General features: G+C 49.8%; 8 protein-coding genes across 8 annotated transcripts; 4 read left to right on the forward strand and 4 right to left on the reverse strand.

Annotated features, from left to right (window-relative positions):
- Positions 1 to 193: 193 nt before the first annotated feature.
- Positions 194 to 1968, reverse strand: JN550_013045 (uncharacterized protein; the record flags this gene model as incomplete). Its single annotated transcript, XM_049311589.1, has 3 exons — positions 194 to 1471; positions 1531 to 1700; positions 1764 to 1968. The coding sequence occupies 3 exons, from the start codon at positions 1966 to 1968 to the stop codon at positions 194 to 196; spliced, it is 1653 nt and encodes a 550-aa protein (XP_049164972.1).
- A 1156-nt stretch (positions 1969 to 3124) lies between these two features.
- On the reverse strand, positions 3125 to 5318 carry JN550_013046 (uncharacterized protein; the record flags this gene model as incomplete). Its single annotated transcript, XM_049311590.1, has 4 exons — positions 3125 to 4116; positions 4175 to 4900; positions 5019 to 5173; positions 5227 to 5318. The coding sequence occupies 4 exons, from the start codon at positions 5316 to 5318 to the stop codon at positions 3125 to 3127; spliced, it is 1965 nt and encodes a 654-aa protein (XP_049164973.1).
- A 1650-nt stretch (positions 5319 to 6968) lies between these two features.
- Positions 6969 to 7571, reverse strand: JN550_013047 (uncharacterized protein; the record flags this gene model as incomplete). The annotated part of the gene is made up of 1 exon (XM_049311591.1): positions 6969 to 7571. One exon carries the CDS (start codon positions 7569 to 7571, stop codon positions 6969 to 6971), a length of 603 nt encoding a protein of 200 aa, XP_049164974.1.
- Positions 7572 to 12455: 4884 nt separating this feature from the next.
- Positions 12456 to 13118, forward strand: JN550_013048 (uncharacterized protein; the record flags this gene model as incomplete). The annotated part of the gene is made up of 1 exon (XM_049311592.1): positions 12456 to 13118. The coding sequence occupies one exon, from the start codon at positions 12456 to 12458 to the stop codon at positions 13116 to 13118; it is 663 nt and encodes a 220-aa protein (XP_049164975.1).
- A 516-nt stretch (positions 13119 to 13634) lies between these two features.
- JN550_013049 (uncharacterized protein) lies at positions 13635 to 15726 on the forward strand (the record flags this gene model as incomplete). The annotated part of the gene is made up of 8 exons (XM_049311593.1): positions 13635 to 13763; positions 13835 to 14263; positions 14321 to 14362; positions 14419 to 14799; positions 14857 to 14898; positions 14952 to 15111; positions 15166 to 15321; positions 15410 to 15726. The coding sequence occupies 8 exons, from the start codon at positions 13635 to 13637 to the stop codon at positions 15724 to 15726; spliced, it is 1656 nt and encodes a 551-aa protein (XP_049164976.1).
- A 1306-nt stretch (positions 15727 to 17032) lies between these two features.
- JN550_013050 (uncharacterized protein) lies at positions 17033 to 19124 on the reverse strand (the record flags this gene model as incomplete). Its single annotated transcript, XM_049311595.1, has 5 exons — positions 17033 to 17782; positions 17841 to 18189; positions 18268 to 18866; positions 18927 to 18963; positions 19051 to 19124. The coding sequence occupies 5 exons, from the start codon at positions 19122 to 19124 to the stop codon at positions 17033 to 17035; spliced, it is 1809 nt and encodes a 602-aa protein (XP_049164977.1).
- Positions 19125 to 21685: 2561 nt separating this feature from the next.
- Positions 21686 to 22411, forward strand: JN550_013051 (uncharacterized protein; the record flags this gene model as incomplete). Its single annotated transcript, XM_049311596.1, has 1 exon — positions 21686 to 22411. The coding sequence occupies one exon, from the start codon at positions 21686 to 21688 to the stop codon at positions 22409 to 22411; it is 726 nt and encodes a 241-aa protein (XP_049164978.1).
- A 1473-nt stretch (positions 22412 to 23884) lies between these two features.
- JN550_013052 (uncharacterized protein) lies at positions 23885 to 25553 on the forward strand (the record flags this gene model as incomplete). Its single annotated transcript, XM_049311597.1, has 4 exons — positions 23885 to 24257; positions 24319 to 24433; positions 24486 to 24928; positions 24982 to 25553. The coding sequence occupies 4 exons, from the start codon at positions 23885 to 23887 to the stop codon at positions 25551 to 25553; spliced, it is 1503 nt and encodes a 500-aa protein (XP_049164979.1).
- Positions 25554 to 25844: the final 291 nt, after the last annotated feature.

A 25844-nucleotide genomic window follows, 5' to 3' on the forward strand; every position in this document is an offset into this window, starting at 1 on the left:
AGATGTTGCAACAGTCGAGTCTTCACAACGCGAAGGGCTGTCATTATAGTGTTCTGACTGTGTATTTCTATTATCTATCCACGGTATACTACTTATTGGATAATCGTTCTAGTAGGAAGGAAGAATTGTTACTGCATCAAGACATCAGACGCAACACAATTACCGCAGATATAATCTCGTTTTACCCGAACGCTCAGTCGTCACCGGTTCCTTGACCCAGCGGGCCATCGGGCTGGGCAGTGTTGTTGGCATCCGTGGTGAACGGAAGCTTGGACTGCATGTCGGGGATGCGGCCCAGAAGGACCTCGAGCTGCCGGAACGCCACGGTGGGCTGGAAGCCGGGGACCTGGTGGCCGCTGAGCTCGACCGTCATGTACGTCAGCCCGCGCTCCGTGTGGGCCGTGCCGAAGACGCCGGCCCCGGCCGCGGTGCCCAGGTCCGGGTTGGCGTGGTAGGGCACGTACAGCGGCTCGAGGGGCTCGCGCTGGAAGCCGAGGGCGCCGGCCCACGTCATGTTCTGGATGGCCAGCAGCGTCTGGTTGAGCAGCAGCACCATGTCGAGGGAGCCGTGCACGAGCTGCACGTTCTGCGTGCGCTCGACGACCTTGGGGATCTGCACCGTCGTCGACCCGGGCGACTGGTCGCCGTGCGGGAACACGCCGCGCTTGCAGATCTCCCAGTCCGCCGACGCCGGCACGTGCAGCGCCTGCTTGACCGCCGTCTGGTTGAAGTACACCACGGGCGCGCCCGGCGGCAGGTAGTCGTTGCTGGCGGCGAACCCGAGCGGGTCGTACGCGATGGGGCACTGCGCGTTGACCGAGTAGATGTTGAAGCACGGGTTCAGCGCCAGGATGGCGTCCCAGACGTCGTTGCTGACGCTGCAGTTGGCCAGGTAGTCGGACTGGTCGTCCGTCAGGCCGGGCTGCTTGCTCGGCTGCGGGCCTGGGGGCGGGTACGTCAGGTACGTCTCAAAGTACTCGGCGTAGCCGCAGCTCTCGTGCTGGTCGTGGATCTGCTCGCTGAACGAGTCGTTAAACGGGAACAGGCCGTGCCAGTAGTCGACGAAGGGCACGGTGACGATGTCGCCCGAGACCTCGCCGATCAGGCCGTCGTAGACGAGCATGCCGGCCACGTCGAAGTAGGTCGTGTCGTTCTGGTCGAGCATGCCGCCGGCGATGTACGGGCAGTACATGCCGCCGTAGCTCTCGCCCGTGATGTAGACCTTGTAGTCGTGCATGCCGAAGAGGTCGACAAAGTTCTTCCAGAAGCCCCGGAACTGGTCGGCCACGTCGAACTCGTTGCGCGCCGTCGGCGTGCCCGTCGTGTACCCCGTGCCCACGGGCTGGTCGATCCAGATGACGTTGCTGAGATGGTGCCAGCTCCAGGGGTTGGCCTGCGGCTTGTAGGTGCCCGGCTGCCACGTGAGAGGGCCGTTCTCCTGCAGCAGAGCAACCATGGACGAGCAGCCCGGCTGTGTGGTTGTTAGTACGAGAGACAATTCCAGATACGCAGCATTAGAATATGTCATACTCCACCGGTAAACCAGATGACAACTTCCTCCTTTGCCGCCTCATTCGTCGACGGGAAGAACCAGAAGAACAGGTCCGTGTCATTGGAGTTTCCAATCGGCAGCTGGCCGGCGTACGACTCCCCAATGTCGAAGTCTACATCCGGCAGCTGGCTACCATTGACGGCAAAGCCTGTATAATTCAATTCCTATTAGCATTCCGCAGTATACAAGACAATGTTTGACATGTACGCACGCTCAGTCTTCTCGTTGAGGAAGACAGATACTTCTTGGCGCTTGATATAGTCGCTCCCGAGCCTTTCGGCGTCGGCAGCACGCTGCTCCGCGGCCTTGGCCTGTTTCTCCTGGAGCTTGGCTAATCGGTGTCCCGGGCTGCCGGGCTTGAAGGCCGAAACGGCCGCGACCGAGGTCAGCGCCGCGAATATACTAGTCCAGCGCATCTTCTTCTATCTCAACTTCTAGCTATGCTGCTGGAAGATAAGAATTGGGACAAGGGGACAAGAAGACACAAGACGGGAGGTCAAAAGCTTGAATTGTCTTAGCATCCACTAGTCCCTAGTTATATAAGAACGCAGCTACCCCGGCTCTCTAATGTCGATCCCGCCATTTGCGAGAGGAAACTGCCCCCCCAACCATTATCCTTCATATTATGACGCGGTCAGCATGATCTTCCGTGGTATTCCGTCTCGCTCAGGCAGCAAGCCCGGGCGTAAGAAGGCAGCAGAAGATTGATGCCTAGGGGTGGCTGGGTCCGGGGACTGAGTGGTGATCTCACCGCGCCTGTTGATCCTTGACACGGTCGCTGCGAGCAACCTCCCCGCAGTTTACACCTGTGCCACCCCAAAACACCACCGATGAACCTTTATTGGACAATTAAACCACGCAACTACGTACTGTGCCACAGAACCGCTCGAAACCTTACCTGGCATTGGAAAAACACCTGCTAGCGAGGGGGCAGACGGGCACAGCAGCGGGCGACCGCCGTGAATATCCGGAAAGTCGTGATGGCGCTCGCTTGCGGAGATGACGAGTCAGCGTCTGCAGCGAGTTGACTGCCAAGACCGGAAGGCACCGAATACCACGGGGTTCCAGCCGTCAAGGGGGTCCCCAGCAAGTTCGAGGCCGTTAGAAACTTCAGCAAAGCTTATACATGGCTTCTAGAAGCTGGACTCGGGTGCCGATTTCTGCAACACAACCCTGCGTCCGGATTAGGCAGGTAGGACAAGAGATGGGGTATTCGCGTGCAGCTTGGCTTACACTGCCACAAATGCTTAGCTACCGTGAACATCCAATATTATTGATGACGACAGTAAAGCTCATGCATGACATGTTTACTTCAGTCCACAATCTGCGTCCTAGCCATGAGCCGGAATGGAGGATACAGTCTACGGAGATTCTGCACAGTATCGTGTATTTGGATTGGGTGGTAGTTTACAAAACGAGAAGTTTTCAACATCTAAGCTTCTCACGACTATGCGCGCTCCTAAGTGTGCGCTCAAGAATCTAGAATTTACCGTCCACTGACCGATAATGGGTGCAGCGGACGCACGGAAGAGCATAGCTCGGTGCGTCCATTGAGCCCTAGTCAAACGATACTCATGGCACCGCCGTGGCTTTTACAGTTGCCAAAACGGTAGAAGACAAGGCAGTCGTCAAAGTGGTTCCCAAAGTCAGCGGGATAACAGTCGAGGAGTCCGTAGGTGTAGCGTCCAAGACCGACAGGGTAAAGTTCGTCGTAGCTACCACCGCCGATGCCGTGACTGTTGTTCCAGGGAATGCAGTAGTTGAAACAGGAGGAGCCGGTGCCAGCTGGATGCGATCAACCCAGAACGAGTTCCGATCAGCCCTGTCCAGATTGAAACTAATGATAAGCTCGACCCAGCTGACACTCGGCGTATAATCGACCTTGTAGCAGTTCCACAAGGAATCTTGCTGCCAAGCGACGATGCTCGTCATGTTGGCGTCCACCTGGTTCCCCTGGATGCTGATGCGAGCGGTGTTGCGGTACAAAAACCTGGCGCAGAAAGAAAAGACGTATCTCGCCCCTTGATCGACGTCGTAGAGCGGACTGATGAGCTCAAAGCCGGGCCGCTGGTCGTCCGTATTCCTCGTCCGCCGCAGCGAGACGTGGAACGAGGTGCATGAACCCTGGGCACCCTCGCGTACTGTGCCGTACTCTGAGACGAAGGGTTCAGCGACGTTAAAGTACCAAGGCGCAAACGTGCCCTCAAAATCCCCATTCATCACCCCAACGTTTTGTGCGGGCACACAGGTTGGCGCCACAGTGGTGGTTGACGGAGGTCCTGATGTGGCTGTTGACCTCGTCGTAGTCGTACGGTCGTTAATCGACAGAATGGATGTCGCGGACGATGTTGAAGGGGGATTATCAGCACCATCTGTGCAAGAGCTTGACCATGTGGATTCAGTCGAGATGGTACTCCACGTAGTCGGTGTCAGTGGGTTCGATGAAAACGAGCTTGGTATTGTTGAAGTCGTCTGTCCGCCGATACTAGATGATCTTGTTTGTGTCGTCGTTGGTGATGAGCCTGATGTGATCGTCATAGTGCTCGAACCACTTGATACTGAAACTGGAAATGCGTCAGAATGATCGGGTCAATAGATCCGAACGTGAGCATGGCGATATACCTGTATTGGAAGATGTAGATCCAAGGGTTACAGTAGACGTTCCGGTGCTTTGAGATGCGAAAGTAGTTGAAGAAGTACTCTGCGTGTTTGATGAACTCAACGTCTGACTGAGAGTCACTGTTTGCGTGCCCGATTCAGTTGATATTGTCGGCACCGTTGTGCCAGTTGACGTAAATGTGATAGTCGACAGACTTGAAATCGTACTTTCGACGGCGGTAACAGAGGTACTCGTGCTATTAACGGATGTAATAATGACAATAGTGCTTGTGCCTGTTAAACTTGTTGCGACGGACGGACTAGATGTCTGCGTGAATGTGACCGAAGTTGTGGTGGGGTCTAAAGACCTTGTAACCGTTGCCGTATTAGTTGATACACTAGACTGTGAATATGTGAGCATAGTGGATGTGGTAATGTCAACAGTTGTAGAAGACGAAACCAGCGACGGCGTCAACACCGAAGTACCCGTGTCCGTCGAGCCGCTAGTATCAGTAGTGACTGAGGTGGAGAGTGAGAAGAACGTGGCGGATGAGATTCTGGGGTCGGTCACGGTCTCTGAGCTTATAATCCCAGTCGTAATAGTAGTGACAGAAACTAGCGATGACGATGGGACAACGGTAGCCGTCGGAGTGGATGGAGTGTTCGTTACGGTGCTTGTGGTAAGAGTGGAAAGAGATGTCGTGCTGGTAATGGTAGATAGGGTCGGGCAGGTATGTCCACAGGAGCAAGCTACGGAGGCTAATATTCAGTACATGATTCTTACTTCGTAGTTTTCAACGCATTGAGTAGTTGCTGTCATATTAAAGCCCCAGTTAAATTGTTACAGCTGCCGTTTAGACCGACTGACCTGAAAGATAAGCAGCCTTATTAAGGCCACAGGCTCCGGTTGCTTCAGCAGGAAAGTCAGTGGCATATATGTAGCGATTGGTCAAAGTTGCACAGAATGCCGCAGCATCAGCCACCGCCTGTGGTGATTGACAAGGGAACAGTGCATTGTAGCATCTACGATTCTGTTAGTCCTCCGTCGGGACATCGGGTCAATCACATTTGCCTACGCGTCGGCATAGCATTGAGCATCAATGCCAACTGAGAATGATAAAATGGCCGACACCATGTAAGCTTTCCTAAAGAGTGTTGGACCGTACATGGTAGCAGTTGAACTAGAATGAATGACTTGAATGAGAGTGGTAGCGAGGAAGAATATATGTGGCTTAGGATCAGGCCGAGGATTTCATCAGGCATTTATAGGAAATGAAAATAGTCGTAATTGGCTACTTCTGGTTGCAAGCTGAGAAAAGTCAGCTGAAGGTAAGGAATGAGACCAATAAATCTGTGCCGTCTCACAAACCATAGCTTGTACCATGTCGCTAAACGAATCTTCCACATGATGGTTCAACCTAACCTATGCTGTACAAGTATGGACTATGGAAGACTCCAAGACCTTGGAATTAAGCTGCACTACTCGGCGTGTCGAAGATATCTGCTATCGCGATGGTGCACAAAGACAACAACGTCGCTCTGCCAATCAAGGAGGCCAATTATGAAACCAATAGGCCCCATTTGGTGGGCTACTTCATCACATATATGGCTCATTTATACCAACCTTGCAGACACGAGAGATAAGATTACTTGTCTCAATACTGATCAACGAGCCATAATACATCGTAAGGGTACACCAAATACTCTTCGATTCGCTAGATAAATTTCCGAGTTCTTGTATCACATAAAGGAGTACATCTGAACGATACTGGTCAATCAGCTATAGGTAATCGATGGCCTTGACTTAGTGGTGGGTAAATTTCCTTTTCATATATTCGCCACAAATGTTATAACAGCATGTCAAGCTGTCGGGTTTTCGAGGGAAGCTGCAACAACTCCTGCAATCGGTCTATACCCAAAGGGTGTTTAGATGCAAGCAGTTAATTGTTGCCAGATCCTTGGACTTTTATTCTTTTCTTGTAACCCTAGGGCCATTCAATGATTGTTGCAGATGCAACAGTTTTCATCATATCAGATAAAGGACATTACCTACAGCGAGATACTCTGTTACAACCTAACTTTAAGGCATGTTTGTTAAGAATTAGGCGGAGCTGCGGAACATTCAGTGTACCATCGCGATCTAGACGCATGCACAATATACGATTGAAAGAAGACCCGAAAGCAAGCAGGGCCATTTCGTGTATGCTACGGAGTTAGAAACCCCCACCAGTTTCCATGCTGATTACCTCATTGGATGGACAAGGAGTGGTTCTGCCGGGTTTCTGACCCCTTTTAGCCCTTCACAGATTAATGACCAGCTCACGATGCTCATATTGAAACATGCAAGTTACGGGGGCCTCGAGGGGGTTTGTCACAACTGACGTGGCTCACATGCTATCTTACAGCGCCAAGGTGGAAATAACGTTGCTTCTCACTTGGATAAATTGCAAGAAGCTGTAGAGAATATGAATATCTGAAGCTTCAAGCTTTATTGAATACTGATACAGCTCGAATGTGTCCCGAAACCGGTCTCCCAAATTTGCCTCACTTGTGCCTTCTTCGTTTCCTGGGTCTATCTGAACCCAGTACAGGGCCGGCGGCACTTTGCAGGACTGGCGTGGCCGATAAACGAATCGGAAAGACAGCCTCAATGCTCGCTTGATACTAGTAATATACAAAGTACGATGCCTAGACATAGGACCATTCTTACACTCAAGGCTGTAAGATATTCACGGATTGTTGTATAGGAAAACCATGTACGAAAATTGCCATTTGACGTTAACAACAACTTATAATCCATGGTGTATGTTACAACTTATTATTGCTGAATACCTCGATTCGCGCAAACCAACTTAGAGAACTTGCCAATTGTGAGCGAAGGTGCCAAGAGCTGCTGGAATGGGGGGTCAAGTACAAGCTCCATGAAAATCCAGGTTCGCAATTCGGCACCTATCATGCTATCATTACCGTAACTCGTCACGGATCGGTTGTCTTCACTAAAATCCTCAGCCGGAACAATTAGCACTCGCGAGAGCTTATTCTTAAAGTGCTCGACGACGATCTGTGCAGCTTCGGGGACTGAAGTAGCTGTCTTTACTTTCGACAAGCTAGAGGCCGGATCGTCCCGGAGTCCTGCATCCTGATCGGCTTTCATGGCTTGAACCAAGGTCGAGAAGCGGCGGTCAGGTTTCCAGAAGGCATCTACATCACCATCTGCCTCTTTCTTGGCCTTGCGCAGGAGTGAAGGGTCTAGACTAACCACCAGGTGATCTCGGTTCTTGCCTCCGGTTTCGCACTGCTCCAGAATCACGACCTTGAAAGCATTGAGAAGCGCTTCATCGTCAATTCCGTACATGCCTTTTCGCTTCAGTGATTCCTCGAGCTTGGCATTCTCTGCACCGACGCCAACGCCAAGGATCATGGGCAAGATAATCGCTGCAGCCTTCCTTCCTTGGGAACTCATAGACGGACCAGGGCGTCTATATACGCATTCCCAGCCGCGTAGTTGCTTTGGCCCGGCGTGCCCAACGTGCCGGATACAGAGCTAGTCATTACGAAGAAGTCAAACGGTACATCTTGGAGTGCCTCATGCAGATTGGTGCTTCCCACGACTTTGGGCCTGATCGATGTGACCTAATCATCAAACGACTAATTGTGAAACAGCCCGTCCTAGAATGTGAATTAGTAAGGTGCTCTTGATAAATTGAATATTGGCCACTGATCCTCAAAACATTGCCGCATTGATGACTCCGCGAATTGGCCGCGTGCTGGACCCTCGAGCAGCCGAGAATGACTGAGTTGTAGATCCCGAAACCGTATTTCCGGCAGCACAGTTGACAAAGCGGGAGAACGGTGGCAAAAGCCTGCACGCCTCTTAGCTGACCAACGGGTCGACCGAACCCGATGCGAAAACTACATAGTGAAGTGACTCGGAGGATTCCTTTGACCAGTGAATTACCTGGTCAAGACCAATGCCAAGATATTGCGCTACCTGGCTGGTATCGACATTAATAGTGTACGCGACGTAGGGAACGGCTCCAAGTGCTTGGGCGACTCGGACAGCTGCTGCACCTACGAGGCCGGACCCAGGGAGAATGAGTAGGCTCTCCCCCCCAAGAAGACGAGCTAGAATTTCGTGCCCATATATCGCTATACCGCGCTGCACTGCGAGACTAGCCATAGTCTGAAACGAATCTTCGGCATTGATCTGGTGGGCCAAGCGTCGGTCAAGCCGCTGGAACCGAGCCAACTTGTTTGGACTGAAGCATACGACCCGCTTCCTGATGGCGAAATTATACACGTCTAAGCCGACTCGACTAACAACTCCTGACATCTGGTGGCTGAAGTCACTTGTGAACTCGGTTCCAGTTATGACAGCGACATCCTCCTTGTTAAGGCCTGATGACACAACACGGACCACATCTAACTCCTCTCAAGAGCAATCTTCGAACACGACGTGGCCGTGTTCGGCCCGTTAATAAATTTATATTAAATGAAAGTAATAAATTATAATAATTATTAAAGCATTATAAATAAAGTTAAAACTATATTATAAATTTTATAATATTATAAAAAATTTAAAGTTAAAGGAGAAAGAAGAAAGAAAAGCTCTCTTTATAACTATAACGTTTTTTTTTTTAAATAAAGTGAATCACCCTTTATACTTTATTATAATAACCACTTACATTAACCAACCTGTAATAGTAACGATAGTTTAAAACGGATGAGCAACTCTCTTTAATTTTAACCTTCGATCCTAAACCGCCATACATTATTTTAAGCACTAATGACAGTTTATTAAGAACTATATATCCTCTCCTGCCGGGAACGTACTTATTAATTCCATTATGACCGCTGGGGCCGTATCGCCGCTAGAGCCCGTATCATTGATGTTTAGTCTTGATAGTATTGGTGCCCTTAGTAGGAAGGCTCACTGGCTAGTGCCCCTACCCTTTAATGTTGGGGCCCAAGGATAACTTATACAAGTAAAATATATCTTACACCAGTGCCCAAGCCGGCGAGCCCATCAGAACCTCTTGATTGACAAGGCTTCTTTAGCCACAAACATTATAGCAACCCGCACCTTGGTCAAGTAGGCACGTCAACCCTGGGCAGCAGGTGTGGTCACCCGAGCCAGCGCAACAGTCTGATAAGATAACTATTAACCGAGCTGTAAACTTCCCTGATGCTACTCGGGAGTGAAGACTTACAGCCAGCGGGGCGGCACTCTGGCCAACCGGTCGGTGCTGGGGCGGAATTCGTAGTGGCAGGAGCTGCGAGGGCGGAACCAGCCAGCAGGCTAGCGACAAAGATATAAAAGGGAGTGAACCGCATTTTGGTAGTCAGAGTGGGTGATTGTTTTTGACGGTATTGGGAGATGAGTAACCTTTGAACAATATGGTAGCGATGCTGATGGGCTATGTGCCAGTATTATTATAGTTTGTCAAGCCGAGATTCCTGTCTGCGCCTAAGGGGCTGTGTTGGTGCTTTTGTTTAAGTTTCGCCGATGAGCAAAATTCTCTGTACAAAAACCACAAATTAACAGAGTCACCTTCCTATCTTGTATTCAAAGCTTGTTTTGGTAGGCTTGTTTTGGTAGGTTAGGACTTGAAGATGCCGTATTTGTATTAGATGTGGAGTTTGGCACATTGAGCTCCACCTCAGTAGGGACAGTACTGTTGCATCGTACCACTGCAACATTCCTTCTATGTCAAGACCAACTTTATTAGCCTGCCTAATTCAATGCAGGTAAAACCTGCTTTCAATGTCCATGTTAACCTCAGCCAAGTCTATGAATCTGCATGAGGGGCAGCATATTGACAAGCACGATAAAATATGGATTGTACCGCATATTCTCGTCGAAGCTGGATTTCTTGGCATATCCACTTTCAGCTATAAAAAGCCCTAATTGGGCGCATTGCTCATGATTTGCAGAGCTAGCATTCAAAAATGTGGAGAGACAAATCCAGTCACAGGAAATTATTTGCTAAGAAATACAACTTTGACGAGATCATACGGTATCTTAACGAACTTGAGAGGAACATGCACAGTGGAGCGGGGATGGTTGCTGTCAAGCACGAACTAGGAAAAGAGCGGTCGCGCCGCTACAGCGGCACAACATGTGGCGGCGCGACGGCGACGAAACTCCAGGGGCGCGGCCCCCCGGGTTGCCGCTGTTAGGTCACGTTTGAGGACGCGGCAGCAGCACGCACGCTGCTGCCGGGTGGCGATGTAGACCCGAGGGTGCCCGCGCCCTCGGAAAACCAGAGATAAGTTGTCATTCTACCCTACCCTAAGCTGTTACCACTGTCTTCTTCACTCCGTGGCCCTAAAATTTCTGATAGTTACTAAGTAAGGGCTGGTCGGGAACTAGGGCATAGTCACCGTTATAACTAGTCTATTTAATAAAATATCGAGGCTTATAGAGTTGAGATAGATTGCACTTGCCGCACATCCCATATAAGCCTCAGTATTGTGCAGAAATCGGTAGGATGTATTGATATTGACTTATATTCTTATCAAAGGGGTGTTGTGCCTCGGTGTCCCCCACTCGCATTGAAACAGCATCCTGGAGTCAAGCTACCATTATTCACGTAATTATTTAACCATCTCGTAGCCCATGCATTGAAGCATTTTAAGTCCAGAGGGTCAAGCGCAACTGTCGCACGAGCAAGTTTGGATGTATCCATATGCTCCGCAGTCCCGTGGCTGTGCAAGTCTCTTATACTTGAGACGCCTCCCAATTACCAGCACCCTCATGATGGCCGACACAATCAGCAGCGAAACAACGACGACAATTGCGGCCAGTAGAACGCTGTCAACGAGGAGAGACATTATAGATGGTTGCAATTTCACAGCAAGTCTTTGACTCGGTCCACAAGTACCCGTGAACATAATATCCACATTCAAAGGACATTCGCGATTTACTTCGATCGACTGCCCTGGTTCGGGGAATTCTACACAGCTTCCCTTATTTACCGTCCAGTAACCATTGCTGTTGTTAGCCTCGAACATCAGCGGTGCCTTAACGAACGGGGCTTGCAAAAGTAAGTCGCTCACATCCGGGGGCGTAGGCCCGCCTAAGACTAGGATCGGCGCGCAGTTTATGAACCTCTCGGGAACACTCCAGCGACCGTACCAAATCCAGGCCATGATGGCACGGCCCACGGACAGCCAGTCCGGGACGGTGAAATTATAGACACTCGGCAGAAGCACGGTCGCCGAGTCCCCGTAGTTGATTTCGGTCAGATTTCGGATGGGGCAGCCGCCGTGAATGGAGTGTATCACTCGCCATTCTGTCTTCCGAGTTGGCTTATCATAGTATGTCACCGAAATTTGACAGGAACCTCCACCGTGGCTAGCTGCACCCATTGCTCTACGTTTCAGCATCATTATTAGTGGTAAGCCACTGTCACCATCCGAGGCATTGGATCACGTACTGTAGGTACTGAGTGGAGCCGGACACCCAATAGTTCACAATACCGTCTGGGTTGTACTTCTTTTCAGGGTCCTCAGGTAGGATGCCGCAGCGTTGATCTTAATCGTTGCTGCATGCAAAGCGGGGAATCCAAGAAAGACCGAGCAGAAGGATATAGCCAGGCGAATCAGCATCTGCGCATGGAAAACTAGCTGCGCAATGTTCTTATAACCAGCGTAATACCCTTCCTTGACTAGATAATGGCTCGTCCACGAGTGGAAAGCCATCACGGAGAAATCAACATACGTGGGTACGGCGTGCTGCCCATACTTGAGAATCGAGACCTAGTAGTATAGAATCTCGATGTTTGGTATGATGATATGCAGGAACAGGATGGCACTGGAGGGTTTTCGCAGTCGCTTGGCAGCACGCTTAACAACGTATATGGTGTATTTTTGAAAGACAATGAAGGTTGCAGCCAGCGCTGGTATATGCTCCAGGGTTGTCCACATTGCCAGCGATCAATAACAGCATTCACAGATAGAAGTAAGATGAATCTGGCAGGTTGTGGCATGATCTTCTGTCATTAAAGCTTGAACTTATATATAGCTGCTGCATCCCTACCACTGAACTCTTCAGTCCTTGGCCAGGTGTAGAGCCGACGGCATCGCAATCCTCGTCCGGTTCCCGGCGCTAGTCACCGGTATGTCAGGAAAGGAGCCTGGCGCTGTTGTGGACATTGTTTCTGTCCTTTGACGAGTCGCAGCTGGACAAGGCAAAAGCACTGAGGAATGCCACATTGGAACGCAACAAGGCATCAAACGACGTTGACGACCCCTGTTCGATGAGGGTGTCGCAAAACCGCCGATCTCATTCCATCGAGATATCATGCTAGAAAAAAATAGAGGCATTGCACAGTTGGCAGCCGAAGCACCTCGCCTGGATTTCACGTGCCTATTCCAGGCGTTCATCTCCAATGGCCACTATCCGGCGCCTTTCAAGGCGACCGAGGTGGTCATAATCCCCAAGCCTGGAAAGAAGGAGTACTCAGACCCAGGAACCTACCGACCGATCTCGCTTCTATCATGCCTTGGGAAGGGATTAGAAAGACTACTAGCGCGGAGAATGGCGTGGACCGTAATACAAAGCGGGATCCTGGCGCCACAGCACTTTAAAGCCCTGCCGAAGCGACCCCCGACAGACCTCGTCGTGGCACTAATCCTCGACATCGAGCAGGCCCTAAACCAGGGTCTTGTGGCCACACTCGTCACTGCAAACGTGAAGAGAGCATTCGACGCGGCTGATGAAGGACCTCGGCCTCAATCCCTGCCGCAAAAAACCCTTTTTGGAGAGATTTTCGTCAGGTACAAACCGAGCGGCGACAACGGATTGATAACCAAGTATCTCGCTCAAAATGGGCAGAAGATCACAAGGATCAAAGACAGTCGAAAAGTAACACAGGGCGACGGAGTAGTAAATGCAGAGGCAAAGGGGCACATGAAGAAGGAAAAAATTGTAAATGACAATTCCGAACAGCCTCACCAAGATTAAATGCGTATCTGATACATAGGATACTCGAATCAGTGAATATTCGAACCATCCAATTACAACTTACTGTGTGTCTCTACTGCGCTCTGCCATCGATCATCTATCGGACTATCGTGTACCTCGACCGACACTGCATGACAGATAGCCTTTCTTGGTGTGGTTTCTGTGAGGAATGTCATCAGCCCCCGGAGCCAATCGGATCACGCCCTCGGTGCCAATCACCGCGTCTAACGCGCTTGCGTTTGCTGTCCCTCAAATATGTCCAATCACAAGTGTCCCTCGGCCGACCGGCCGCGCTTAGGAGACGGACCCGTTAACAGGGGCAATCAATATCTATCGCCCATGTAGAAACGAATGCGACAAATCCTCACATCTGATTGTTTCAAACACCCAGATGAGTCTACGTCGTGGATTCTCTTCTCTTGTCTAGACTGACTTTATTGCATGCTCACATTGAGCCCATCCTATACCTTGACCACAACACCGCAGGCCAGACCGGGGTCTCTGCAGTTCGCTCCCATGTCTTCCACTTCTCCAACAGGGACGAATGGCGCCATCAGTAACGAGAAGGCTCACGAGCGAGCTGAAAATGGCACCACGTCTTCCGATAACAGGACACCAAAGGCTCCCGCTGCTCATGGTTGGAATGTAATGTCACACCTGCAAGCTGCAATCGCATATCTCATAACTCTTCCCTGGTTGCTGACTGCATACATCAGTGGGCCATCACATATACAGCCATGCTTTCGACCACATTCCTGTTCGCGTTAGACAATACCATCGTCGCCAATATCCAGCCCTCCATCGTGAACGACTTCGGTCATGTGGAGTTGCTTCCATGGATTGGCACCGGCTTTGCCTTGGGTACCATGTTCATACTGCCATGGGGTAAGATATATGGCATCTTTAACATCAAGTACACGTACCTGTTCAACATCTTGCTGTTTGAAGTCGGGAGTGCCATCTGTGGAGCCGCCCCCAACATGGTGGCCCTGATACTGGGGCGTGTCATTGCTGGTGTGGGCGGTTCCGGCATGTACTCTGGAACTCTGACATACATCTCAGTATCTACGACTCCCGAGCAGAAGCCCACATATCTCTCTGGAAGTACTGTTGTTTGGGGTATTGGTAGTGTGCTTGGCCCTGTGGTATGTCCGCTTGTGTATCACCAGTCCGACGTATAAAACCAGGCTTATTCTATGCAGGTTGGCGGCGCGTTTGCCATTAGCAGCGCTACGTGGAGATGGGTCCGTCCTCAGACCTGTGTTGCATCGAGTATTCCGCTGACTGTTATCACGATCAGGGGTTCTACATCAACTTGGTTGTTGGTGCTGTCTTCGCCCCGGCTTATCTCCTACTGTTCCCACCCATTGATCCACAGCCTGAGCAGACAGTGTCCGAGAAATTTGGTATGGTGGATTGGATCAACTCTACCGTCTTCCTTGCGGGGTCGGCCTGTCTGGTGATCGCTATATCATTCGGAGGTGTTGTCTTACCCTTCAATTCGGGGTCTATGATTGCGCTTTGGACAGTGACAGGTGCCTTGTTTATTGCATTCATCATTCTCATCAAGCGACACCATTTGGTTACCTACGAGAACCGTCTGTACCCGGCACATTTCTTCAGAAATCCCGTCTTGATCAACATGCAGATTCAGGTGTTTCTCGTGTCAGGGATAATTCTAGTGCGTTAGATCAGTGGAAAACTGTAGATTGCAGCACGACAACTGACTGTCTTCTAGGCTATGACTTACTACATTCCACTTTACTTTCAATTCGTTCGAGTATGTCAATTTTGTTTGTGCTTCGAAAGCCAGTCCTGCTAACAAGCTGCAAGGGCGACGGACCCCTCGATTCCGGCGTCCGCCTCCTTCCATTGGTAATTACCATGGTTGTCTTCTCCATGGTGAACGGGGTTCTAATGCCCATATTCTCCTTAATCTCACCCTGGTACTGCGGGGGAAGTGCTCTGGTTCTTGTGGGATCTGCTCTCATGTGTTAGTCTTTTTATGCGCCACTCTCTCGTCCTCGCTAAGCAAACACATGTTCAGATACGGTCGACGAAAATACTTCGAATGCGCGTGTCTATGGATACAATATCCTTATAGGGGTTGGAGCAGGCTGTTACATTGTCGCCGGTTTCGCAATTGTTCAGTCACTGGTGCCGCCGCATGATACCTCGAATGCTATTGGCTCCATGACAATTGGTACGTTCCATCCAGCATCTAACCACCCTTTGGGCTCCTTTGCGGAATTCGGTTTCTCTTCAGCAAGAGTACTGACAGCTGAACCCAGCTCAGGATCTTGGCATGGTTTGCTTCCTAGCCATATGCGGGTCTATCTTCCATAATTTAGCCCTCCAGAAGATTACTCTCGCGTTGAATGGTGTTTTCGACGGAGACATTGGGGAGTTGATTGCGGGCACCAGCAGCGCTGCCTTCCAAGCACTCACTAGTGACGAGAAAGCTGAAGTGATCCCGCAGATCGCGTCTGCTTTAGGCGGTGTTTGGGCATTCTTCATGGCTGCCGCCGCTCTCAGCTTCGTGGCGTCACTCCCGTTGCTTGTGGGTTCCCTCGCAAAAAGAACTACACGGCTCGCACTTGCAGGCTAACTTATCAGTGCCATTTGCAGCCCCGCCGATCTTGACCGCGTCCGTATCACCTCGACCGCAACACGTGCCCATTTACAATCGGGGTTGAATCCTCAACCTCTACCCGAGACGTTGCGAATTATGTCAAACCCCCTGCACTTTGGCGTGTGGGTTGAGAGGACTACTAGGTGCCACATGCCTCCAAGCACCAGTGTGGGATTGAAGTTTATATAAAGTTAGATGGCTAAGTGGACTCCAGGCATCTGAAGTAACACTGAAAGACTAGCACAATGGTTCACACAATATAGTGATATGGTTCGGTTAAGAATGGTGTATTCCAATGACAGTTGTCACGGTGCGAGTCTATAAGCTGTTCCACACTGGCTTTTTGACATACGTTCCTTTCAAAGCAAGGGTAGTAGCTGATGATCGAGTAAAGAGTGGTGTTCGATGAAAACTACACCACATCAATCTCATACACCAGTTGTCGCTTCTTAATCTATCCACAGGCTGCGTTGCGGAAATCTCTTGGCATCGGTGTAAGGCTAGCTGGAAAACCCAGCGTCTAAGACACTCAACCTTGCCAAGTGTAATGTGGAGCGTTCTGTGACCACTACGATCCATGACATAGGCGGCACCGGCACTATTATCAGGCAGCGGAAGAATGGAAATAAGCATGGGCCAAGGAGATGAAACCACCGCAGTGCTGGCTCGCGGATCTTTCTAGTTTTTCCGATACATTATCGAGAAAGTCTTTCGCAAAGGTCTCAAATTTTAATCCGCGCCTATTCAATTGAGTGCTTCCTAGCAAAGTATGGATGCCACTTGTGCCCTTCACACCAGTGGCTGACCCTTCCTACGTGCCACGGCAGGCTCGAGGTCAAAGTTTGAACACGCACTGGGGCAGTCAAGTACAGAAGTGATTTTCGATCGTCTTTTGCACATCACACATTGCACAGCGTAATGGACGAAGGAGTTTCCATGGTATTTGAAGAGAAACGAGTGCAAGGAAAAAAAAACCCCCAATTTCTTTTTGAAAGGGGAAAGGGGCGTTGGGGGAGGGGGGAGGGCGGTCTCTTACTCGTGGTTCCAGTCTTTTTGTAACATTGGTTGCAGTTTACAAACATGAGGCCGTTTGTAGTACTGAATTTTGCCCGGGGTGTAAGGACAAGCTACTGTAACATTGACTAACCCACCATGGTCGATTGATTCTAATCACGAAGAGTACCTAGGCAGATAAGATCGCAGAACATTCATCACAATTTATGGCCTTTTTTTCCTTCGATACCTATCTAACAGTGTATCTTCTAACGAAGTCCAATAGGTATCACAATTCTAAGGAATGAAGTCCGTTGCTTTCTTCCCATTGGGCCAACCCGATAACTACAGAAGGAATGCACCCATGCCAATACCCATCGCGATCCTCTATAAGATCTAATGCCGCGAGAAGTAGCCGTAGTGAGCTTATTGAGTTACTCAGCTGGTCGCTGTTCCCCTTGGAAGAACCCCCAAGACTGTGCGCGAGTGCTTTCATAGCCATAACGAGCGGCCAAGCGATGAACGCTGCCTGAAGCGTAAAGGTGCCACGCTCCGCCTGCTGCCCGGGCCAGTTGAGACGCACAGCGCTGGCGATTTTGTGAGCTGCCGCCTGCGAGCGCTTCTGGCTCTCGGCAGCTGTCAGTATAGGCAATCCTTGCTGCTCAACCCGGACAATGGCGGCCTGGTGAAAGAAGATCTCGGTTGCGCGTAGGTTCATGTAGAGACTAAATGACACTGGGTCGTTCTGTATAGACTTGGCACTGAGATGAAGTTTGAGCATAGCGAAGCGCTCGTCCAAGTCCTTGAGTAGGGAGTAATGATTATCCCAAAAGTGTCGGTTTTCTGTTTTGTTCTCGATCTGCCTACCATGGTCGAAGCATCGTAGTGCAAGCTGTACCATGAGAACACAGCCGGCGTATGATGAGGCCTTTGGGCATTTGTCAATGGTGATATCACGCAATAACGGCATTGGAGCAGCTTGGAAACCGTCTATGCCATTTGACAAGATTCCTGGTGAAGGCAGGCAGACTTCGAATGCCTATAAATACTATCAGTGTCTGAACATCTCCGCTATTCTTGCTCTCAAAGTGACATACGTTGGAGTCGGCAAGCTCACACTTCATCCCAGTTCTAGTACGGACGTAGGACTCGAGAATATAAAGAGCCCAGAATGAGCGTCTGCGTTCTTCCAGTAACACAGGATCTTCGGTTGGCGGCAAATCACTCTCTAGATTCTGGCCTAGAACATCTCGCAATACCCCTCGATCCATCTGGTGAAGCCTAAGCATCTTAGACAGTTGGACCGCACGTCCTAATGTGATCCAAGCTCGGTCAAGTTTGAGGTCGGTAGCCTCGTATCTAAGAATACATAGCAAGGCCTGGAATGCATCCAAGTTGGCAAGCGATCCATTCTCCGGGTGTCTTTCACACCATTCGAGATTGTTTCTTGCATGATTGTAACACGTGGTTCTTAAGTGGGAGTAGTGCGGGGACAGTATACTTCCCATAAGCGCAACCGCGTACTTCAGTGATAGAGCGGCATGAGAGACTTGCTCACCAGCAAGCTGCGCCTCGAATCTCGCCTTGTTCAGAAACGGAAAGGAATGGTATATCACGTTGAAATAGTTTCGATGTAGCATGTCCAGGTCGGCCGCTGAGATGTCCTCATCTTGCCACATGGAGGATAAAGTCTGCGGTAAGGTAGACCTAGACGGTGCCTGACTGGTGCGGGTCCAGATGTCTCTGGACTCTGGCAGCTGTGGATTGGACCAGTCAGCGGCTGATACTTGCGAGGTCGTCCAATCGAAGGTCGCCCCTGATAGTGAATCGCCACTATCGGTGAAGTTGGCAAACAGAGATTCAATATCCATCGACAGGTCCATATCAGCGGAGGACATGATAGGCTGCTCCCGAGAAGGATTTGCCGTATGTATTAGGGACGTCGCCATTGGGGAGGACAAGACTCCTTCTTGTAGCATGGCATGGTTGTTAGATGTGGCTAGGATTGCTTCTGCTTTTGCAAGCCGATCTTCGAGGTGTTCCAGTTGTCGCGGCAAGTTGTCTTGCGACCGACGTGGCCGTCCGTAACCGCATGGTTCGGATAGGCGAACACAGCGCCCGCACTGTTGAGAGATGCTAAGTTTAGAGTTTGCCCATCACATATCGAAAATGCATCCACCGACCTTCGGTACCGCACGGTCGCAGCGGACTTTGCGTTGTCTACGAATTCAGATGCGTTAGTCAAGAGCCGTAGATACCGTCGCATCCTGTCGTCGTCAAATTGGGGCTTGGAGCTAGGATACTTACCTGCAAATCTCGCAAGCTGGGTGAGCAGCCGGCTCCCGCGGCGACGAGATTTTCCTTCCTGAGAGGCTTGCCATGGATGCATAAGCTGACGAACAGCCGTCTATTTGGACCTCCCATATGCCGTGGTATAAAGCACGACAGCGTTCTTCTGGACTTACCACGCCTTTAATAGACAAGAACAGCCCTAAGCTCTTTTTACCAAAGCACCAGCTAAAGCTCTGTCATTGGCCCACAGCGGCCAGGGGTGAGGGGTCGAATGGCGGCGGCAATGGGTCCAGGGGGCCAGGGCAGGCTTTGCAGGCATCAGATGATGCCAGATCATTCGCCCGCCCGCTTGACCACGCCTGTCGCCTACCGATTGACGAGCGCTACACGGTATGTGGTCAGCGGGCAGCCCTACTAGATGGTGTATTTTGCGAGCAATCAACATATTCCGTTTCTTGCCTACATAAACAAAGGCTAAAATATACCACTAACACCACAGTACATGTGAGAGTGAAACACCTACTAAAGACAATCAATCACGTTGTCAGCAAGGCCTCAAGGCTGTAGTCTTGTATGGCAAAAAAAGGAGTTTCCTGCCCGCGCTAAGCACTGATTTACCTCCCTATCCCCATCACTGTATGGTGTACAATAGTTAAGAACCAAAACATTCGCCCACTGAGATTGACTCTGGAGGAGTCTGCCCTGTAGATCCCCATTTTCGAGCAGACGAAGTGTCTCAGATCAGGGACTCGTACAATATGTCTGATGCTACATAACTACAAAGGCAAAACCATGCTGCCAAGGTTGTTGACGTGACGCAGGAGGCCGATGTGGATGCTGCCGTAAATGCCATCAACTTATAGGGCGGTTTTGACATGATATTCAACAACGCTGGTATCATGCACTCTGAGCATGGCGATGCCGAGGAATGCCTTGATGATATCTGGGACTACATCATGAACATTAATATTAGAGGCGTATAGTCTGGTTCAAAACATGCGGTCCTATCTCTTCGCAAGCACGGCAAGACTAGGGGCAATACTACCAACACCGCTATGTGACGGATATGCTTTCTAGGATAAACCGTAGAGAAGGATAGAGGGGACGCAGGTTTATACTAACAGGGTACGCTGGCCTCACAAGACTATACGCAATAGTGGATAAGTAAACAGAAGGTAACTAGGATCTGTAAGCGAGGTCATAAGTATCATCGTCGAGGCCTCACCTATAGATGAGAAAGATGCTTAGATTGATTATTGAGGTAATGACTGACTACGTAGCTAGGATACCCTATCATATATGCATTCATTTCCTTATTGATGTTGATTGGGTCACTATGTCTATGGTGATCCCGTGTCCTGGCTCAATTGGGCGCCGATTCGTACGATATGACTTCCTTTTGTCCCTGTTGGTCCTTTATGTTCCCTGGTCCTGTAGGCTGTCCGCCGGTCGCCCATTAGGTTCTAATTGTTCTTTTCCGGGGTCGGGGTTCGTGAGGCCATGTATATAACATTCAACTCGCTCTACCCGGCGCCTCTGCTTTAATCTAGCCTTATCCAATATAGGAGGATAGAGCTTTTCAATTTGTACACGGCAACACTGCAGTTCAGTCCGATATATTCACTTCTCAAATATTATCTTGGATGCGATTTGTAGGGTGGGAGACAGCAAAGAGCGTAGATGGCTAATATAACAGCGTCCGCCTAGCAGGAGATGCTGATCAACCCGGACTGCACCGTAAGAAACGCTACTGGTTGGTGGCTAGAGCATTAACATTCCTGTGCAGGATTTTCACCACGGGAAATCTTCTACTATGATTATGCATAGCACATAAAAGAGCTTAAGCATGCTTTGCAGCTCCCAGGGTTCTTTGATTTGGTACAGATCAATTTTGCTGACATCGCCAAGAAACAGACCGTTTCAGTCGTCCAAACCCATCTTGAGACTCTGAATCAAGTTTTCTGTGCCACAAATGAAGGAACTTGCGTGTCTGTCTAGTTAGAGACCTCATTCTACGCTTTGACTGTAGCTACAGAAACTGCCGTACTCGTTCTGTAGAGCTAGGTAGACAGCTTGACCCGTGGTAGTTACCAACAGTCAAAGGAACTATTGCCTTTGGAATCTAGTTGTTCCCAGGAGATTTCCCATGGCGGCTACTGGTTGTTTCCCAGATTGGACACACCGAACCGTTTGCCACCTTTAACATGCATATCGTGGTAATTGTATGCAGGTACAAATGCTATCCAGTTGTTATGATGTGATTAGAAACTCTATTCCCACCGGCCTTGAAGAACGAGTCATTCGTAACCATTCAAAGGTTTCGCTAACGGCTGGCCACGCCGAGAGAATCACGTGTTGCGTAGGTGAGCACGGTGTATGAGGAAATTTCATTGCAAAGACTGATTCATGTCTTGGCGCAACGCGCATCAACGCAGACGAAGATCTATTGAGACGATTGAAAACTTTGAATTCGGATGACAATAATCAGTCGTCATACTGAAGAATACTTGCAAACATATTTATACACGTGAAAAGCCTGGTTCTATGATTGAGCCTGATTGTTTCGACACCTTTCATCTTGCGCTCTTACACATATCAGCCCCTCATTCAGACAGTAGTATAAGCCATCAAATTTACACGCCCATTCATGATGGCGCCCACATCGCTTTTCAGCGTCTTTTCGAGCTTGATTGCTCTGACGCTTCTACCGCAACGGTCTCTCTGCCAAGATTCCACGAATTTCACTACGACTGCATATCATGACCCTGTAACCGGCCTCGATATGCAGCGTTTCCAAGACACCGCGAGCAATCTTAGCTTTGCCATCGCTGTCCCCAATTGCGCAAATAAGACCGATTTCATAGGCCAACTGACCTTCCCTCTCAACGGCTCCGCTGGCTGGGGCGGCTTTTCCGTCAACCAAAACATGGTCGGCCCTCTCCTCTTTGCCGCGTGGTCGGATGGCAAGAATGTCATCTCTTCTTTCCGGCAGGCTCCCAGCTACGACTACAGCCCACCCGAAACCTCGGGACCGTTCAAGGCTCGGGCTATTGCCAAAGGTACCAGCGTTAACGATACGCACTTGTGCTACACCTTCGTTTGCGAGTGCTGTCTGGACCCGACATTTGGGTTTCAATCAAACGCCACGATGATGGGTTACGCATTGAGTAGCAAGCCTGTTGCCGGTGCCGAAGCGCCGTCGGGTGTACTGAAGTACCACGACCTTGGATTTGGCGCGTTCAAAGCTCAACTTGATCAGGCCAAGGTTTCGCAGGCTGATTTTGACGGTGTCGCTGGATCTGCGGAAGCCCCGTTAATGCCTGCCGCCAACGCGACGGCATTCAATGTTACAGCTGCTGCTGGTGGAGGGATGTAGAATAGTGATATGGAAGCACCGGGTACCTCAAAAGCGGCTTGGAGGCAATAGGCATGTATTATTTATTTGGAGGTGGTGTTATTTGGAGTTTATCATTATATACAATAGGCTTATATCAGATTCCTGGCCGTTGCGTATACTTCGTAATAATAATAACTTGCACCGCAAAACAGTACAGAATGTATCTATATGGATCCATGGCATCCTCAGCCTGCGGCAAAGGATTCTTCTAGGCTCTCAAGTCTAGCGATAAGCCTTCGCTGTATTGTACAGGTGCAGTCGAACCATTATGGAGACACTAGGAGATCCTAAGAGAAAGCTATCGGGTCGGTACCTGCCCAGATGGATGTAAGGGGACTACATCAAGCACCTCCATAGGTTGAGATGTTTCACTCCACAGCTTATAGCTGTTCCAATTCTATGCCCACGAAATGGGGAGTGCCACCGTCGAATATGCAAGAATTTATCGACATCACACTGGGTTCTCGTTGATGATTGAGTTTCTAGTTGTAGTACTATCACTCCAACCAAGCTTGTGATACCAAGATTTTCAATCCTGAAGCAAGACTGTTGCTTTGACGGAGACTTCGCCTGTCCGTATAGTCCCCTGCGTCACGAGTTAACGTTATCCAGGTAATCTTAGAAAGCACTTGATATCCCTTGAGACGTTGACGGGCGCGGTCTAAACACAGGACCAGAGCCGTCTCCTGTCTGCCGTGATTGAAGGCTGATATAAGACGGCATTAACGTGCAGCTTGTTAGAGACGTTGCTAAAGTTTCGTGCGTCATTTGGTTGTAAAACTTGAGAAAGGCAGCGAGAAATACAGGCTGATGCTGCATGCAAGACTAGAACTTAACGTACGGCCGACGTGTAAGGCACTGATGTACTGTGTCTAGCCAGTAGCTAATTTGTTTTGAACCAATGCTGGTCGCCAAGGGTTGCTTCGTTGTTAGACTGCAACAAGCCACCTAGGGCCTAGGCATCTTACAAGAACATGCCTTTTTGGATGCACTTGGCGGTCAATCAGTATGCAAGCCCCTCACCATATGATCGGATATGGGAACTGAGATTAGTCTAGCGCTGACTTTACGTGAGATCTGAGATCTGCGACGGCAGAAAGCACTAATATTATAGTGACAATCTGGATCTCCAATGGCGGCCGTTCTACGAGGCTACCGCGTGCTCCAGAGGCCTCAACTGACGCCAATTTGCGAAACCCCAACTGCCGAGGCCCAATAATTCTTCAGGGAATGCTCCAAATGTTGTATTCCTCTTGTGAAGATAGCCCTGTTTCGTGGGGACAGCATCAAGACATATCATCCTACATAGCCGAGATCTACCCTGTTACCATGAGCTTTGGAGCTTGATCTCGGACTTCGTAATGCGTCACTTTATGTCCTTCTGTACTTTTCAAACTCAACGTGCGTGATCCATATCAAGGGATTCAGCTTGGGTGTCTCCCATTCGCACTTATGGAGTTCAACTTGTTTCAATCGCTGTTTCCCAATGGCGTCTTTCTGTTTGACATAGCCGGTTTGTTCATGTCCATGTTCTGTACCTATCTTTTTATAAACGCCATTTACTTCCTCAGTCTACACCCTCTTGCTAAGGTGCCTGGACCCAAGTTGTGCGCCATTTCCCGCATACCGTATTGGATTCAGTGTTTCAAGGGCAGCGATGTGAAATGGATCCATCGCTTACACGTGCAATACGGACCTATGTTACGGTTTGGGCCAACTGATGTGAGCTGTGCTTCCGCCGACGCTTGGAAGGAGGTTCATGGCCATATGAAAGGTCAGAAAGATATGGACAAAGCACCGGAGTTCTATTTGCCGCCTATCAACGGTATGTGTTCTTGTTTCACCTACCGCAGTGGGACCATGATTCATCAGAAATGTCCACACAGGTGTCCCAAGCATGCTGACAGCCAGCTTCGATAATCATGCTCGAGTGCGTCGATTGTTTTCTCCCGCATTCTCCGAAAGAGCCCTCAAGAAACAGGAACCAGTGTTCCACCGTTAGTACGTCGCGTCTGAAGTTGAAAAGAAAATCTGCTTACTACAGACACGCCAGTGTGGATATCTTGGTTTCGAAGCTTCATAAACTCAGCGCCCACCATGTGGAGATGACTAGGTTATACAACTTTGCCACATTTGATACCATGGCAGATCTCTGCTTTGGGCACCCGCTGGGTTTACTGGAAAAGAATCAGTTCAGTCCGTGGGTTAATTCCATCTTTGAATCTCTTCAGACGTTACCATTCCTCGCGATGATCTCCTACTACCCGATATTTAACGCCATTTTCACTCGGTTTCAGCCAAAGTCGGTCACACGCCAAAGGATTGCTCATTGCAAGCACGCAGAAGAACGAGTCAACCAACGCTTACGGCAGGGCTCAAACCAGCCGGACATCTGGAATTTGGTTATGGAGGCTAATAACTCGGGAAAGGGCCTCTCTCTCTCGGAGATGCACTCAAACGCCGAGATATTCATGCTAGCAGGCTCAGAAACCACGGGTAAGTGGAGTCGGATTCTCACCTAGTTCGCGGTATACTAACACTTCTCGAAGCAACCCTTCTCAGTGGCTTGACCTACTTGCTCCTCACCAACCCGGATAAAATGGAACTATTGTGCAAGGAAGTTCGCAGGACCTTCAAAACTAGTCAAGATATCAACTTCGAAGCTACCGCAAGTCTCAGGTATTTGAATGCATGTTTGAGAGAAGCGCTCCGCGTTTACCCGCCTGTGCCAATAGGCAACCCGCGTGTGGTTCCCCCGGGAGGCCAGGCTGTCCTAGGCGTATGGCTACCTGCCGAGACCCGCGTGTCATGCCACCATTGGTCGACATATCACTCAGAAGCGAATTTCAAGAACGCGGACCAGTTTATCCCGGAACGGTGGTTAGGGGATCCTACTTACGCTGGCGACGTGACCGATGCCCATCAACCCTTTTCGTGGGGCCCGCGAAACTGCATAGGCCAGAATATGGCTGTGCATGAGATGAGGTTGATCTTCGCTACGGTGATATTCGACTTTGACTTTGAGCTTTGTGATGGAAGCCGTAATTGGATAGAGCAGAAGACGTACGGACTTTGGATGAAAAAGCCGTTGATGTGCCGTCTTTATCCCGTTTCTAGATAGTTCTCGTCTTTGGAGCATGATGGCCTTCGCATTGGCGATAAATCAGATTGCATGCGATAGTCAATATAACATTATCAATCTCTAGATTTTGAGCTACATAGCCAAACATACACATTTTTCGCACATCAGGGGCAGGCGGTGAAAGGACATTGCAAAATCAGCTCTGTGCATCAAGCAATCGTGATCATAGGAAATCGTAGGGTTCTGAAAATGCGTATAAGAAATGCTTAAAGTAGCCGTACAAGATGCAATCCAGACCTGGCCGAGCCGCCCAGATTCACTTTCAATGCT

Source organism: Neoarthrinium moseri (assembly GCF_022829205.1).
Source record: "Neoarthrinium moseri strain CBS 164.80 chromosome Unknown scaffold102_Wmoseri_CBS_16480, whole genome shotgun sequence".
NCBI classification, from domain to species: Eukaryota; Fungi; Ascomycota; class Sordariomycetes; order Amphisphaeriales; family Apiosporaceae; genus Neoarthrinium; species Neoarthrinium moseri.